Here is an 18,085-nt window from a genome sequence, read left to right on the forward strand (position 1 = left end):
ATAGCTGTAGTTTTAAAGAGAGCAATAGAATTAAGAACTGTAACCATTTCTGACACACACCAACCGGTTGTGACATTGGCAACACCATTTTTTTTTTTTTATTTCGGCTCAGTAGGTCATCCGGTTGTGACATTGGCAACACCAATGTCACAAGTATACCTAGCAACTTCTAACACACCGAAATAGCTCAGTTGTGGGAGCGTTACAAGTCGTTTGTGTTGTGGTGTGACATGCATGTGGTCGACATGAAGAAACGAAGGTCACAAGCAAGTTGGTTATAAAACATTTGTAACAGATGTAACTTCATTTTATTTACATTTCTGATTGCATGCTATTCGAAACTAAATAAATGTTAACCCCCCCCCCCTGGACCATATATATATATATAGAGAGAGAGATATATATACATACACATACATGGTCAATTTATTTATATTTATATATAAATAAAAATAAATAGAAACACACAGTCAGGCTCAGTAGGTCATCCGTGGCTTCTTATGAGATGTGAAGTGCTAAAATTTCGAGATCTTCCAAATGCATCATAGATATTTTCAGGTCTACGAACATCTAACCAACAGATAAGATATAATATATAATAGACCGATAGGGGGCATCTATTAATAATACCAATACTACGACTAAACTAAAAAAAATTATAGTATGTGTATATTGTGATTCGTTAATTCCTTTAATTTACAGCATAAATTACAATGAAGCATTCACGCTTAGCTTAAAATTTTGTGTGTGTGTGTGTGTGTATATATATTATATATAAAAAATTGTGTATGCATTTTCAAACACTTCTAAAGTAAAAAAAAAAAAAAAAAATCAAGTGACACTACACAATAAATAGAGGAACATCTTATTTATTAGTACATCACTGTAAACCAACGCTTATACTTAAGAATGACACATCTTTAAGAAAAAAAAAAGGCACCCTTGATTGATGAAGTGGCCTATGTAGTATGATGTGTAATAATATGATTATTAAGAGCTCTTTTCTCTGCATCTGCTGCAATTGGCGCATTTCCAAGAGGATCAATTTGTTTGTAACAGGAACTGAAATCTGGTGATTAAAGTAAGCCAACATCAGCACTGCAGTGACTAAGTGAGGATAGCTGAGTAAACTGATGTCTTACAAGTAAGTGTGTGTGTATGTATATATATAGTGGCTTCTTTTCAGACACCAAAAATGGTTCTTAGATCAGCCAGGGAGAGTTTGGAGACGGTGCTTCCTGTTCCTGAAAGCACATTCTGGGCCAGCTCTTTCTTCTTTATCTGCAGGGTTGAAATCTTCTCCTCTACTGTGCCTTCACACTGAAACCTGGAAGCGTGTTCACACAAGCATCATACAAAGACATTTCATTCTTATATTCTAATGAAAGGATGGAAATGTGAAGATTATTTGAACATTTCTAAAAGATTAAAATAATAATGTATGTATAATGTGTTTGTACGTATGATAATAGTAATGATGGTTACCTGTGGATGGTGACATCTCGGTGTTGTCCGACTCTATAGATGCGGTCACAGGCTTGGTCTTCCAGAGCTGGGTTCCTGTCAGAGGAGTCAAGGGTCTCAAGTTTAAAAACTCTGGTATTGTTCATATGAAAAATGTTTTTTCTCATGTTTTGAAAACCAACATTGAAAAGTAACAACAAACAGAACTGAACAAAATTGATTTTTGTCTTTTCAAATTTGCATGTCAAAATATTTTACAAAGCTAAATTTAGGATGGCATTTTTATTTTTTTTTATATTTCAGTATTCTTCCAGCATATTCTGGACACAAATTACACTTATTAGCCCTCAAATTCTGTTATTACCAAAAGACACACAAAACAAACTGATTAATACTTAAATGCATGAAATGATGAAAAATAAATGCAGTTTAATTCCCAAATGCTTACATTTGTCTAGTTTGCAGTTTAGCCACAGAAAGTTAGTTACAATCCCTCTTTTATGCAAATCTGAACTGGCACAATGAACTGAACTGGCTTAACAAAATGACCATTCAACTGTTAACAATTACACCATCATTCCTTCGTCACATATAAACCTAATAAGTCCTAAGTTTCACCGTCACTAGATTTTTCAATTAAGTTTTTAAAGAACAACATTAAAACCGGTTGGGTATATGGCAACGTTTAACTGGTGCTTGTTCTTTTAACAGAGGGTTCATATGATATAATGTACATTGAAAAAAGGTTTTAATTTTTCTGCATGTCAGTATGAATCTCACCAGTGCATGTCAATGAGAAAGAGGTGATTTCCACCGATGAGATTGAGTCCAACCCCTCCAGCACAAAGAGAAACCAGCATAACCTGAGGAGGGAAAATAAACACAATTATATACACACTTTCTTCAAGAACTGACAAAAAAAAAAAAGTATATTAACAGTCACTGGACCTTAGGAAACTACTTTTTAGCCCATGTCATCCTTCCCGATGAAAAATCTCAGGACAGCAAATTCTTAGAAGATGTGAGTGTTAAATCATGTCCACATGTACTGAGGTGTGAGTGCCGTACTCCTTATTTTTGTCTCTAGTGGCCAATATTGACAGTAGCTGGACATGGAAATGATGGCAGAGGGAGAAAAAAGGGGGAGACAAGCAGCAAAAGAGCAAGACACCAGTACTTAAACCTGAGCCAGCTGCACGAGGACTCCAGCCTCAGTACATGGAGCTCCTGCTCCACCAGGTGAACTAACAGGTGTTCCAAAGGGAAACTAACGGGTTCTTCTGGTGTTTTGTTTTAAAGGTCAACAGGTGCGGGGGAAATATACCTGCGGTCCTTTAGGGTTAGTGTTGAATTCCTCCACCAGGTCCATGCGACGTTTGGGGTTGACAGACCCGTCAATAACTCCACATCTCAGGCCCATCTGGTTCAGGTGAACCGCTACGATGCTGAGCATGCTGGTCCACTGGGACACGATAACGCTGAATACGCCACACAGGAAACACAATGTGGTTTTACACACCATGAGGTCACAATGGTACGGAAATATTTCTCACATGTTAAACAGGTTATTAAATGTATATTCAATAAAAAAAAAACAATAACAATATCATTTCAAATTCTCAGAAAAATTTTATTTTAAAGCCTTTCATGAAAAAAGTGTGATGCCTTTATTGAAATTAAGTTAAAAATAAGATTAAATTCAAAGGGATGAAATAGACTAATTCTGTAAATTGCACGAAAAATGGATTCTGAATAGAATGACTTAATGAATTATTTTTTTCTTCTACCTTTTCTGATCCCCACTCTTCTCTCTGATTGCCATCAGCTCAGAGGTGATAGCTGAAATCTAGAAATTTAAGGAAAATGTAAAAAAGGGAAACAAGATTATTGTTTACATCTTGTCAAACAGTTTTTTTTTTCCAACATTCAAATGTCATACTACAACTAGGCTTATGACAAAGACAGACCATCAACAACTTGAGCTAAGTTTTTGTCACAAATAGAATTTAGGTCTAAATCTGCCACTGAGTGAGTAATTGTCATGTTAGGCTGCTGACGACAGTAGCTACACACCTTGGTACTTTTACTGGTGTCCTCAAATATCAGTGAAGGGAAGCGAGTGCCATTGAGCGCCACCGTGTCTTTGGGATCGGGCCCTGAAGAGGAGGAGCCGGGGGAGAGTGACAGGGCATTGAGCTGCTCCTCCAGGGACAAGACGATCCCGTCACCCTGCAGCTCAGCCGAGTCCAGAGTCTGGGAAAACAGGAGTAAATGAAGGCTTGAATGTTTTAGGAAGTTTTCATTGACCAAACTGGTAAGTCTTGTAAGAGCATGCTCAAGTGTGTGCACCTTCTTGAGGAGTGAAAGGTGACAGCAGCACTGGCGGAGACGCAGCAGCAGAGACAGGATGTGGATGGTGCTGGACGCCTGCGGAGGCTGCTGAGAACTCGCTGCAGCAGGATCAGCCTGGGACAAGCCGAACTCCTGGGCCACTGCAAAAGGAAAACATCATTTTGATACTACTGTAATTAGCGCAGTTTTAAAACTGCATTAATTACTAACTATCCATCTATTTTCTATACCCGCTTTATCCTTTGCAGGGTCACGGGGGTCTGCTGGAGCTTAACCAAGCTAATTACAGCCGAGAGGCAGGGGTTCACCCTGGACAGGTTGCCAATCTATCACAGGGCCACATATACAGACAACATACATAGGCCCAGTCCCAATACTCCCACTACCCCTACTTTTCAGCACTACCCCTAAATTTTGCGCGTTCCCCTGAGGGTAGTGGTGTCCCAATTCCTCTTTTCACTAAGTGGTAGTGGGGAAAATGAGTGTAGTGGCTATGAATCTGGCCCTACGGATCGAGGGTTTTCCGATGCTCACCAGCTGAACTAGGGACAGAAACATTTCCCAGAATGCTTTTCGTCGTCATTTGCGGACTGAATAAAAAAAAAACAAAAAAACATGGCGGACATTTCTTATTTTTTAGTGAATAAAATCAATATTTTGAGTTAGTTTCTGCATACAAATGCGTTTTGATTATATTTCTAGCGAGAAATATATATTTTACTTTCATAATATTCACTCAGTGAATGTACATAATCACTCACTTGCCCGTTGTTGCGAAGTCTTTTTCAAACCTCGCCAGAATACACCAACGCAGAGCCTACGGCGTAGGTTACGCGGCGACGCGCGCCGTAGGCTCTGCGTCGATTTAACGCGGAACCATAAATCAGCTCCCGAGCCGGCAGGCAGGCAGAAATCCCGAAATTTTCGGAGCAAATTTCTTAACAGGCGTAGCTACAACTGTTAGATTTCATCTATTAAACCAACATTTATCTTCCTAAATGATTTATTTCAGCCAGCGGTAATTCTCCACAGAGCTGCAGGTTTCTCCCCCGGGACGACAGTGCAGGTTGACCTGGCCGTGAGCTGCTGCTGCTCCGGACCGGCGGCTCTTCTCATCGCCAAAAACATCAGATCAAATTTCTTAACATGCGTTATTTGGATAAACTGAGCCCAGGCTGGGGATCTTAACGGTTACTTTTACGCCTGAAAAAATATTAAAACTTAAGTGGCATATTAACAGCGCTACAGCTGAAATTAAAACAGCTTTTGGCTCTCAGCGTCCTGATTTTAGGGGCGGTGCTGAAAGTAGGGGTAGGGGGAGTATTGGGACAGGGCCCTGGGAAGATTTCAAGTGCCCTAAAATCTGTCCCTTCTTTTTAGGGGTAGTGGTAGTTAGGGAGGGCTAGTGGTAGAAAGTAGGGGGGTGTATTGGGATTGGCCCATACTCACACCTACTGGCAATTTAAAATCATCTGGAGTCGAACCGGGAACCTTCTTGCTGTGAGGCAACAGTGCCAAAACATCAGCATTGTTTTTCTAACGTCAATGTATACATGCGTTTCGACGGATGAGATGAGAGATGGAATTATGTGTGTACATATGATTGTGAATTGAAAATGTCCTGCTGGGTACCAAGAATTAAACTAACAATGTCATTCTGTATTTTCCCAGTTCAATTTGTTAGAAACACTTGTCTGAAGATCCACATGCTCTGTTGAGGGTAAAACAACCAGAGGTCATCTCACCTTTATCAAAGGGATTCGAACTGGAAGCGTTTCCCTTGTTCACATCATTTCCTTCATGTCTCTTCAGGTAGTTCTGCAGAGTAGATCTAGAAGGGCAGTGCAGTGTCGTGTTACATGTGTATTGATGGTCTTTGTTCCATATCAACGGATGCAAAGCTTGACACCAGTCGAAAAACTCAAATTCAGCATTTAGTCTGCAGCAGTGAGTAACATAAGAAGAGCAGTGAAGCTGCGGTTCAGTTGAAGCCTTCAGATGAACAGAGTTAACTGGCTGGCCTGGTGTTCTCACCAAACATGAAGGTCTGAAGAACTGAGGAATGACTGTGATGACAGATGTGTTTAAGTGCAGCCTTTGTCTTGTTATCAGACATTATCTGCCTCGTCAGAACTTTTAAATACCCGGGTGTCTGATGCATTTCACAGGAAGGGGCAGGGCAGACTCCACGTCCTGAGAAGGTTAAGGCCTTTCAACATCTACAGTAAACTCCTTATTATGTTTTGCCAACCTGTCATCACAAACTTATATACTGACAGTTTCTAAGTTATCGCATTAACTTTGTTCTGGGACATCTTTGCACCAATACCTTCACATCACACACTCCACATCAGAATGTGTGCATCTCTGCGTCAGCTGCAGGTTGTAATTCTTGCAGGCAGCCATCATGACACTTTGGCTGAACCCAGGATCTTGCTAACAAATCAATGATAGGTACCACCACCCCCCGCCATGATGCGCTCGCTTGAGTCACACGACCGAACACTACCCTGATAACTAAAACTAAAACACAGCGTGGCGGTGCAACAATGTGCCTTGATACGGTCCCTGTTCCAGCGAGCATGTGACTACCGCCCTTCTTGTGAAGGTCACTCAACACGATCCAGACTGGAGGCGTGCTGGACGCACAAGAACTGTTGAACAGCAAACCAAACCGAGCCTGATGGAGCCTTGATGGAGCTATGCTGTCGTTTCTCATGGGAAGAAGGTGAGAATGAGTAGGAAGGGGTCAGTTAGCCAAGACAACAGGGGGGGCGGAGCCCTGAGCATGGTGCAGATGTGGTGTCATTGGAGCTTCCACAGTCGGTCATCCTAAGGCGGTTCCCATGGTGAAACACCTCACTCGGGGATTAAGTTAAGTAACCTAATGTTTTCACTGGATTTTACATTTTTTCCCATTTTTAATGTACAAGACTGTCTCAGAAAATTTGAATATTGTGATAAAGTTCTTTATTTTCTGTAATGCAATTAAAAAAACTAAAATGTCATACATTCTGGATTCATTACAAATCAACTGAAATATTGCAAGCCTTTTATTATTTTAATATTGCTGATTATGGTTTACAGTTTAAGATTAAGATTCCCAGAATATTCTAATTTTTTGAGAATAGTTTTCTTAAACTGTAAGCCATGATCAGCAATATTAAAATAATAAAAGGCTTGCAATATTTCAGTTGATTTGTAACGAATCCAGAATGTATGACATTTTTGCATTACAGAAAATAAAAAAGGACTTTATCACAATATTCTAATTTTCTGAAACAGTCCTTTAAACACAAGACAAAGATGAAGGTAAAGGACAGACATATGGTTCTGTTACGCATTTGTATTTTAATTTTACCTGGACTGTGCGAACAGCACATCATACACAGACTGCTCATCCTTGGAGAGTTTGAGTTGATGCAGCGTGCAGGTCCGGTTTGGAAGAGACACCTGAAACATTCAACACTTCCTTTCAGACAAAAATCACAGTGAAGCTGTTGAATGCAGCAACTGGCACAGCTCAGACACTCAAAATCAAAGCTGAGGCTCACAGTCTTCGAAAGGAGGGTGTTATATTAATGTGTTGCTAACAGAACACGGTGAATTAAAAGTGCCTATCTACCAGGGGTTTCCCAGTGGAGTCCAGCTGGTATTTGGTTCGTCGCAGAAGCAGGTTCCTCGTCAGGATGTTGAGCCTCTCTCTGCCTCTCTTGGAGCCGTTGTCCACCTGAGCTTTCCAGAGTTTGTACTCATCAAACGGAGAACAACGCAGAAACCTGAAAGACAGATGGAGCATGAACACGATCTCATTCTACAATGTCTCAGAGGCTATCACATATGAAACCTATTTCACTGAGATGATCACTACTTTGCTGCCAGTTTAAAGCACTTTTCCTTTATACATCCTGAGCAGTGAGGAAAAACAAACTTTAACTCGACCGTGAAAAAAGAAAAAGTCAAGCAGATATCTGTACATGCATGCATGATGCATTAATGCATCATCCTACATTTATTGCCATCCTTTTAAGCTTTTGTCTCACTTTTATTCCATTTTGCATAATAACACACATATTTCTCACTGGACATAAAAGTCAAACATCTCAGAAGTAACAGCAGAAAGCCCTGACTTACTTGAGTAGTGAGTACATGTCCAGCAGGTTGTTCTGGATGGGCGTACCGGTGACGGCCCAGCGGGCCGTAGCCCTCAGGTGACAGACAGCCATTGAAGTCTGCACTTTTGGGTTTTTGATGTTATGGGCTTCATCAAGAACCACGCGAGCCCAAACCACTCGCATCAAAGGAGCCGAGCGTGGCGGCTGAAGAGAGATGATGAGGTATGTGGTGAAGTGTTTTCCTTCGGGTGATTACAGTGTTTCCAGTGATGCTACAAATTAATTTTATGGCTTAATTATGGATCATTTTGCCAGCAAATGCAGAGTTGCTTTGCATTTGCTGATAAAAGCTGCACTCAGGATTTAGCTTATGGCCTTAAATATAGTATTTACCTCCTGATCAGGATCTTTGCTGGGGTTACCAGCCTCTTCCTTCTGGACTGGGATCTCCTTGGACACCAGACTGTATGTGGTCACCACCACGTCATAATCCGCCAGCCTGGCAGATAAAGAGAGTATGTCAGAGATTCTAATGTCCTCTAAAAGTCAGGGTTTCCTGTTTTACTGGTGAAAAGAGAAGTTTGGCACTCAAAAGTGTCAAAGCACATTAACTGGAAATGAGACAAACATTGGCATTGGTCGCTACCCTCCGTTGCTTTCACTACCAAGACATCCAACGCTCGTGTTGTATCTAGAACTCTTGTTTGATTATATTCTTATTCTTTTCACCGATTTAATATAAAAGTGTAATTTTTACTAATGTAATGTGATAACGTTAATAGATTACACAAAATTCCATTTGAGCAAATTTACATTAAACATAAAAAGATTTTGTGAAGCTATTGTCTTATAAAAGGTTCAACTGTGGTTGCAGCTGCTCAGAACATACACAGTTATGCTGTGTGCAAGTTGGTGTTATTTGTTGTCGTCTTCTTTGCTTTTGTATAACATCTAAATGCTTGTTTGGTTGACACTGAGGAACATGAGATTGAAAAAAAAAAAAAGAAGCCTCGAATACAGAATGTATACAGCTGAAAAGCTGGACTAGTCACTTGCTGTCAACAAAGAGCTATGACTACTGCAACAAATAATTTCCCTTTAGGGATAAATAAACCTTTTTGGAATTTAAATTTTACTTTACTACTAGCTTCTTACACTTTGGCGCTTTTCTCGCGGTTGGGGCCGTGGTACAAATACACGGTCAGCTTCCTTTTTTTGACATGCCGGTCAATTTCATTCTTCCAGTGATGAATCAGAGAAGCAGGACAGATGATCAGAGTGCCTTTGGAATCTACAATGGTGGAGTCTGGAAAGAAAAATAAATGAAAAAATCTGAGCATGAGGAACACGGAAATGTCTGAGTTGACCAAGTGTTTGTTTATTTCAGAGTGACAAGAATGTTATAACAACCAGTTTTGGAAACCCAGGAGTCTTCTTCCTTTTCTTCATCTCCCTTTTTCGCTTTCACCTTCTTAGCCAAAATGAGTGCGATCATCGTCAGCGTTTTCCCAAGACCCATGTCATCGGCTGAGTCCAAGAAAGTGGAAAAGCAAAGTTAGAACAAACAGTGAAGAGATGAGAGTCTGATGTTTCACTGAAACCCTGCAGCTTCCAATAGCTCTTCTCTTTATCAGGCTGAGAGAAAATGACATTATGATTTTAATTTCTTCCTAAGATAAGTCTTTTTTAGCCAACATTCTTTCATTTGTGTAACTTTAACCTTTTTTTTGGCATTTAAATATTCTGTAAAAGGTTTGAGGAGGCAACAGAGAAATCCACCAAAAACACCTCTTAAAAATACACTCAGAATGAAGCAAAATGCAAGTTTTTACTCGAAAAAGAACAAATAACATTGGTCTCATATCCTGATAGCTATAAAGAAGTTTTCAATCAGTACCCAAAAACAACAACTTTACCCAGAATTCCTCCACAAGGGTTCTGTGTTTCTCTCCAAAGCAGCCAGGACAAAGCTCTCCGCTGATGTGCCAAGAGCGTCACCTGACCAAACAAGGATGTGGAGACCCAGAGATTATCATCAACAGTAATGACCAGATCAATACAAAATCCGATCGGCTTCATGCTGTAGGAATAACTTTTGAACCGATCTGCAGAACATTCTTTCATTTATCTGCAGATGCTTCATTGAGGGGTGAGTGGGAGACTTTTAAACTGGAATCAATGGTCTGGGATTTAATGATTGAGGGGAAACCTTGATGCCGCTGGGGTCTGGGACTTCAGCCTCGGGGTCGGGACACGACTCCAGGGATTTGTGGAGATGGTCGATTGCTTCACAGGTTGCATTTTTCACTGCTAGCAAACGATCAGAAGTCATCCTTCCACCATAAAAGGCGTCCATCTGTGGTTCCGCTGATAGAAAATGGAAAAAAATCTCTTAGTGCATGCAAACGGATGCAAGAAGAAATCCCCAGAAAGATGGTGAAAGAGAAAAAAAATAAGAGAATAAAGTCCACATGTGGCCTACCTCCACTCATCTGGTGGTGTCCCTGGCTCAGCTGGAGCCCCAGGGAGATGCCGGAGGCCTGGGGTTGGATGGCACCGGAGACAGGGGGACACGGGAGCAGGATGGTGCCCCCCTGACGGCTGAATGGGTTGAGTTGGCTGCTGCCAGTAGCAGAATGTTTGCCATTACGTTCATCCACAGACTCTGAAAGGGATTGTTTTTACAGTTGCAGTGAACAGAAACGGACACACAGTCTGATATATTTATACAGTATTATACTTGTTAAAACTGTCTTTTTCACATCATATCAATGTATTCCTTTTGTCATTAAATGTAAATAAGGTATTTTTACTTTCTTGTATTGTTTTTGGTAACACTGATTTCATTTATGGAGAAAATAACTGAATTTAATTTATCATCTGTATGTTATGACAACTGATGAGACAAACGTGGTTCAATCAGTCAAGTTGGTACTAATTTATATATGAACCATAGTTCTGACAATGATCATATTACAAATTATAAATTAGGTGCTAAAGTCAGAGTCTTGATAATAGAACAGAAACTTAACAGCAGTACTGAAATGAATTGGAACATTGAAAACAAAACAGAACATTATGTTCCCAGATCAGTGCAGCTCTCACCAGGCGGAGAAGGACCAGCAAGGCTCAGTGAGTCCAGCGCATCCTCTAGCTCCTTCACCTGCGTCTTCAACCTCTCTCCTTTGTCTGGCAGAGCTGCCAAATTCACTGAAGACAACGTGGCCTGCTCACGTAAACAGATAGAACAAATAGTGAAAATGTATAAAAAAAAAAAGGGGGGGATTTCTGTCTCACGGTCAAAAAGTTACCCTGTGAAGTGAGGGTATAGTTTGAAATTAATTCCGTTTAAATTCTTACAGCTGGCTTTTAACAGAAAGATTATGATAGCTCAGGCACGAAGATGCATGGAATCAACACAGGGCATGTGTTTTAATTAATTAATCTATTTATTTTCATTACAAGCACTCACCTTCTTTTGTTGGAGCTGAGCTGACAGCAGACTATGCATCCCATCTTTCACCTTGGCTGCTGACTGGAATCCAGGGAAGGTGGTCAGGGGTTTTTGAACGGCGGAAACAGGAAGAGTTTTCTGTGCAGCAGGTTTCACTGACACCAACACCACGTCATCGTCTCCATCATCTTGCTGCGTTTTGGTTTTATTGGACTCCGTGTTGGATGAAACTCCAGAATCAGGGTCTTTGTGAGCCTGGCTGCTCCCGCTGGGTGCAGATTCAGCGATGCTTTGTTGCACCGTGGGGTCAATCCGATTCCCTGGACGGGTTTTGTCATTGGTTGGTTGCTGCGGAGCACTCTTGTGAAGATCAACAGAGGTAGGGCTTATTTTCTTAGTCTGAACCATTTCAAGTTTAGGTGTAGAAACCTTTTTTTCTGCTACTTGCTCAGCATGCTTCTCCCCAGTTTTGTCTTCCATCTTATCTGATATTTTTTTGGAATTGCCAGTCTCCTCACTTGAAATCCTCTTCTTTATCTTCATCCCGAGTGGAAGTGGTTTACCCTGGTAGCTACCAGACAAAGTCACGTTTCCTTCTGGTTCCAATCCAGCACCTACAGCCTTCACGTTTTCTTTCTGACGGCTTTCTCCTCCCCCAGCCTTGTGATCCGTCTCAACGGTTTTCTTTTCTCCATCCTCCTCCTCACGTTTACCACCTTGCATCTTTCTCCACTCAGAATCTTTCTCTGTCTTTCTGGAGGCTTTGAAGGGGTTTCGGACAGGTGAAAGGCAGGTGGGCTGTTGCTGCGTGTCCAACAGAGGGCTTCTCTTTTCCTTTTCTGCCTGCAGTGATTCAAGGCATAGGCATTTTGTTATACATTTTTTAAGAAAATGTTGAAAGGTTAGTGTGGCAGGGTGGAGGATTAGGGCGTGGTCTGTGGGGAGCAGCACACAGGTGGGCCTGGTTCAGCTGATTGGGCACACCTGTGCCCAATCAATCTCTCCACCCTGCCTGGCTATTTAAACAGCGGCTGCTCTACAGGGAGAGCTGCTGAAGGTGCTGGTTGCAAAGAATAAATTAAGAATTTCTGCACTAAACCCTGTGTGTCCTCTGTCCTGTCGGTCCACCCCAGTAGCACGAGCGTGCTACAGTTAGATTATTAGTGAGTCAATGCTTTCAAATGTATTTATTATCCATTAAAAGAGCAACATAACCCACGAAGAACTGATTTCTCAGCTACTAAGAACCTGGAAATGCCAAATATTTTCAAATAAACAGTAAAGTATTTTTGTTGTAAGCAACAAATGTGACTAATTTTTTACAAGGACAGTCACATATGGCTATTTATTCCCTTCTTCTTGTCAACTACCATAACATTTGTACTGTTATGGATGTAACAACCTAATTCTATAAGCACTTGTTATGGATGCCCCATTACATTAGTATGGATCATCTATTTACTCAAAGTTCTTTGGGGATATTTTACCAATGGAGTTTGTTATTGTAGACACCTTGGTGAAAAAGGAAGAATAAAGACGCAACAAAGACTTTGGTATGTATTGTAGATTTTCTTACATATTTGGTCTTTTTCTAAAACATTTGGGGGAATTTAATATTTAAGAATCACCAATAAGATTGTCGAGAGCTTATTAGTTGCATAAAAGTTGATGTCAGACTTGTGAAAGGGTGTATAGATAAAGGTTTAATGGTGACATCAGTGTCAAGTCTTACTTGAATCCACGGCACACTTCCACACCATCTTACGCCAGTTTTTTTACCCTCAGTGCATCTGTAGTACAATCTGCGGAAGAAAGTCACACACAAATAGTTCCAGATTCTTTATTTAAGTGCAAATTGTTAACGAGTCTAATGTTTGAGTATGTGTATTGTAGGATGTATTATTTACAAAAAAACTAAAGATACCCACCGGTGGCTCTGCTGCTGCTGACTGTAAGTGAGAGCCTGAAGTTCCACCACTGAGTCCTCGTGGTTCAGACAGTGGGAAGCTGGGATGCTGGACGAGACGAAAATGAAATTTCAAACAAAGACAGGACAGAATACATTTGATCAAAAAATAAATAAAAAAAATAACGCACTTATTTCTTCAAATAAGTTACACCTCAGATCCAGAATTGATTAAACAAACTGTTGGTGAGAATATCTAAACGTATACATGCCTGAAAATATTAAGGACTTTGCTAAATTAAGCTTACAGTTAAAGTTTGTAGTATAATTGCTTTGCCCTCTTCTCTTTTTACAATACACCTCTTCACTAGGTGAAATTATCTGCTCTCATGGCTTCTCGTACCACTGCTATGCGGATTCCACCCCACGGCTTCTGCTGGGAATCTCGGTGTCATATTAGACAGCCAGCTGACCTTTGAGGAACATGCGGCCTCGATTTCCCGGTCTTGCCGTCTCGCTCATTACAACATCAGGAAAATCAGACCCGACCTGACAGAACATACGACACAGCTCTTGGTTCAGGCTCTGGTCGTGTCACGCATTGACTACTGTAATTCCTTTGTCGGCCTCCCTGCTGCTCAGTTAAACCTCTAACGATGATCCAGATGCAGCAACACGTCTGGTCTTCAACCGACCCAAGAGAGTTCATGTCACTCCTGCTAATATCTGCTAATCTCTCTGCACTGGCTTCCAGTTCAAAGCTCTCTTGGCTTACCAAATAATCACCCAAATGGCTCCTCAATACCTTCACTCCTTCATCCAGAGCTACTCTCCCTCTACCTTCACTCCTTCATCCAGAGCTACTCTCCCTCTACCTTCACTCCTTCATCCAGAGCTACTCTCCCTCTACCTTCACTGCTTCATCCAGAGATACTCTCCCTCTACCTTCACTCCTTCATCCAGAGCTACTCTCCCTCTACCTTCACTCCTTCATCCAGAGCTACTCTCCCTCTACCTTCACTCCTTCATCCAGAGCTACTCTCCCTCTACCTTCACTCCTTCATCCAGAGATACTCTCCCTCTACCTTCACTCCTTCATCCAGAGATACTCTCCCTCTACCTTCACTCCTTCATCCAGAGATACTCTCCCTCTACCTTCACTCCTTCATCCAGAGCTACTCTCCCTCTACCTTCACTCCTTCATCCAGAGCTGCTCTCCCTCTACCTTCACTCCTTCATCCAGAGCTACTCTCCCTCTACCTTCACTCCTTCATCCAGAGCTACTCTCCCTCTACCTTCACTCCTTCATCCAGAGCTACTCTCCCTCTCCACAGCTCACTCAGCCAGTGAAAGACGCCTGGTGTTTCCACCACCACATGTTGTTAAATCAGTACCAGACTCTTCTCCTCCATAGTTCCCTGATGGAGGAACGACCTACCAAATTTTGTCCGATCTGCAGGTCTGAACCTACTTTTGAGAGCAAGCTAAAGACTCAGCTCTTTAAGGAGCACTTCTGCATCTAGTAAACTTCTCTGCTCATCAGAACTAGTTAGAATATTTGTCCAGCTCTTAGCATGACTCAGCACTGAGTAAGTTGCATGCACTTATGACAAGATGATATTGTGATGGTGTCTTTTAAGACGTAGCCTTCTTGTATAAAGTGTTGGGTGGGAAGCAGCACCAGTTGGACACAGGTGCTGCTCTGATTAGCATGTATCTGATTAGCACGTATCCAAGCTGTATGTGAATCATTGCTTGTGTTGTCTTTCATATGTAAATCATTTTGGATAAAAGCGTCTGCTAAATGACAGTGCTAGTAGTAAAATACTAAAGAATTGAAACACATAGTGAAAATAAGCGTGAGATTAGGCCGGTTACAATGATGAGGACTCATCCATCTCTACTCTTAGGTAATGTTGTTGGTAATTTTCCATATGCAAATGGTGAATATAAGGATATATATGTCAGCATGTGTGATGGGAATACCTCGACTGTTGGCTGAAATCACAGCTTTGCTTGTCAACGCACACATAGAAGCTCTTCCCTTTATTTGCTCCATCTTTAACGCCCGTTTTTAACATACACACGCTGCCTGCAAAACGAAAAAAACAAAACAATGAACAAATAATTTCGTAAATCACTTCAACATTATAGTGTACTTCTATATATTCCCGTAAGTCACGTGTCACATGAATAGATATAACAAAGTGCCATGTCAGGGACGAAACATTTGGAAAAAATAAATCTAACGGGACTAAAACAACAATGCAGTTTCTCCTTTTTCTTCTCCTTTTTTGAATAACATAGTTTATTGCATTCGTTATATTATGACTTACCATGGACTTCACATAAGACCTTTTCCATTATTTTAACAATTTTGTTCACTTTCAGTCGTAAGTCGTCCAGCCGTAAATTGAGGTATTTCGAATAAGCCAATCACAGCGGCCTGACGTCACATCCGGTCTGTACATGTCTGTAAACTGTAAATCCTTTTCAGATTAAAATTAATTATATTTCTCATGAAACAGATGTTATTATATCATATAAACTATAAAAATAAATAAAATAAAACGGGATATTTTATTCTCTTTATCATAATTGTGGGGGTTGAACTGGGGTTGAACCGGATATAATCCTGTGTTAACGTTTTTTTTTCTATGGTTTTTCCCTTGTAATTTTTTTCTTATGATTTTTGCTTTTAATTGCTGTAAAATAATACGAAACGCGTTTTTTTGTGTTTTAGTTGTTTATTGTAGATAAAAATGAAAATATAATAAAGAAAAAAGCAGAAAGTTAAAAACTAAAATTGAACTACATTACCCATAACCCGGAAGCAGGTCTGCTCTCGCGGGCTGTGTTTTGATATGGCGGCAGACTTCAAAACTTTTGTCTGTTTTGGTTTTCTAATATTTATATATTTACCAAAGGGACTGTTTTTCTGGTGTATTTCAGGTAACGTTTCTGCGCTGCGTTATGACATTATCAATAGCTTTGTAAATTTGACAGCATTATATCTTGGATACTAACGTTATCGACGTTTTTTCTCCCTCAACTTGAACATTGCCATCAAATATAAACATCACGAAAGACAAGCTTTTTCAATAATATTACATCCTCATGAAACTAAGATACTTGTACGGTGTTTAGCTTGTAAGATACGTTATATAAATGCTGCCACACTCAACTGAAATCAGGTTTAAATGGCTAACTGCTTTCCTCCTAAACAGTCAACTATATATAGTTTACCAGGCCCATGGCAACACTTGTAGATATTGTTGCCAACCGTCCCTTGAAAAACGGAATCGTCCCGTATTTATAAACTAAAGTCCCGTATTGAGCTGAAAAGGGACACATTTGTCCTATATTACCGTAAGAGTCAAAAATAGTCATAAAATGCCAATGGAAAATGTCATTGAGCTGTTGAGTTCATAAGTTATTATTTCTGTTTTACTACAACTGTAGCTACAGTCATGGCCTTTGAGGCACAAATATGTTTACAAGTTTTCTACAGACTTTCTGTTTGCACTTTTGTTATTGCCCTAAAAATGTGCACTATTACAGAATGGATGTTCTGCTTTCTTTCTATTGTTTTATATTCATTTATAAAATTTTAAATTAAGCAGGACAGGTTTATGTTTAAGAATGATACTTATTTTATTCAGTTAATTTTGTTATTTTGTATAAAAGTGAATTGCTGGATAATAATTTATTTTCCATGTGTTCATGGCATTCAAAAATAGAGTCAAATAGTTAAAAAATCGTTTCACTCACAAAAAAAGGGGCTAAAAAAATTCACCACGCCAGGAAGGGTGAAGGCAATCAGCCCTGTCGATGAGGTGTCCCCTATTTGTTTTTCAGGGAGTTGGTAACCCTACTTGTAGAGTGCTTGGTAGTTTTGATCAAATGAACCCATGACCTATCACCGTAATCTGTGTTTTAAATCCCGGATTAGCACTGTTTTCCTGAAACCGTCAGGTGAAGATGTCCTCTCCGGCCGGGCTCTGGTCCTCCCAGGGAGACTTCCTGGCCCGGTGGATGCCGAGCAGCAGCAGAGCCGGGGTGATCCTCAGCCCCTCCCCGGACCTGAGTGCACCACTGCGGGGTGTCCCTGCCCCGGGCCCCGCCCCGGGCCCCGCGCCGCCTCCCCGGGCGCCGGACGACTCCTTCTCCTCAGACTTCGCCCCTCTGCCCGGGTCGGTGGACAGCAGCTGCGCGGGGATGGACGGGTGTCCGCGGCCGCTGGGGGGAGAAGCTGCTGGGGCTGAGAGGACCGGGGACAGTCCAGCCCCTGGATCAACCACAGCTCTGATCACACGGCTCAGCAGACTGGACCAAGTGGCCGACACATCCCGGGATCTGCCTCTCATGATGAAGCTGGATAAGGTAAGATATTAAGCAGTTCTCTTTATAAGTATTGATTTTATTTCTGCCAATGTGGCCACGAATTTTGAATCAATGAATGCATTTTATTTCGAACATGTATATTAAAAATGAAAATAAACAGTAACATCTTCATATGCACATAGGTTCGAAAAAGGAGTAGGAAGAAGTATACACCTTTTCCTAGTTCCTACCCCTTTATAACTCTATGAATTTACATTATTGCTATTATTATATCTACACAATATCCATATAAATATAAATACTACGTAAACATGCCTATTACTACATAATTATCCATATAAGTATATAGAAAATACAAATATTATATAAATCTATATAAATATACACTATATAAACTACATAGATATCCATATATTTATGCTACATACATATTAAATATATATTTTACTT

General features: G+C 40.7%; 2 protein-coding genes across 4 annotated transcripts in view; one reads left to right on the top strand and one right to left on the bottom strand.

Annotated features, from left to right (window-relative positions):
* Positions 1 to 853: 853 nt before the first annotated feature.
* On the bottom strand, positions 854 to 15,721 carry ttf2 (transcription termination factor, RNA polymerase II). Its single transcript, XM_061723096.1, has 23 exons — positions 15,628 to 15,721; positions 15,278 to 15,383; positions 13,314 to 13,400; positions 13,118 to 13,187; positions 11,404 to 12,228; positions 11,037 to 11,157; positions 10,414 to 10,596; positions 10,141 to 10,298; positions 9,848 to 9,929; positions 9,342 to 9,458; positions 9,087 to 9,237; positions 8,325 to 8,430; positions 7,951 to 8,135; positions 7,442 to 7,595; positions 7,178 to 7,269; positions 5,562 to 5,647; positions 3,814 to 3,956; positions 3,538 to 3,717; positions 3,252 to 3,310; positions 2,789 to 2,942; positions 2,245 to 2,327; positions 1,486 to 1,560; positions 854 to 1,327 (listed from the first exon to the last, which is right to left on the bottom strand). The coding sequence occupies exons 1-23, from the start codon at positions 15,653 to 15,655 to the stop codon at positions 1,183 to 1,185; spliced, it is 3,390 nt and encodes a 1,129-aa protein (XP_061579080.1). The 5' UTR covers positions 15,656 to 15,721; the 3' UTR covers positions 854 to 1,182.
* The window catches only part of cenpj (centromere protein J), a 30,119-nt gene continuing 18,534 nt past the window's right edge, over positions 6,501 to 18,085 (top strand). The window contains exons 1-2 of one of the 3 annotated variants that reach the window (XM_061723094.1): positions 6,501 to 6,544; positions 17,244 to 17,674. In XM_061723094.1, the coding sequence (XP_061579078.1) occupies positions 17,273 to 17,674 (402 nt within the window). In that variant the 5' untranslated portion in view covers positions 6,501 to 6,544; positions 17,244 to 17,272. Of the gene's footprint in view, positions 6,545 to 16,166; positions 16,244 to 17,178; positions 17,675 to 18,085 lie in introns of those variants that run through there. The other 2 variants (XM_061723092.1, XM_061723095.1) reach the window with 2 other exon arrangements.

Source organism: Cololabis saira, chromosome 6, assembly GCF_033807715.1.
Source record: "Cololabis saira isolate AMF1-May2022 chromosome 6, fColSai1.1, whole genome shotgun sequence".
NCBI lineage: Eukaryota > Metazoa > Chordata > Actinopteri > Beloniformes > Belonidae > Cololabis > Cololabis saira.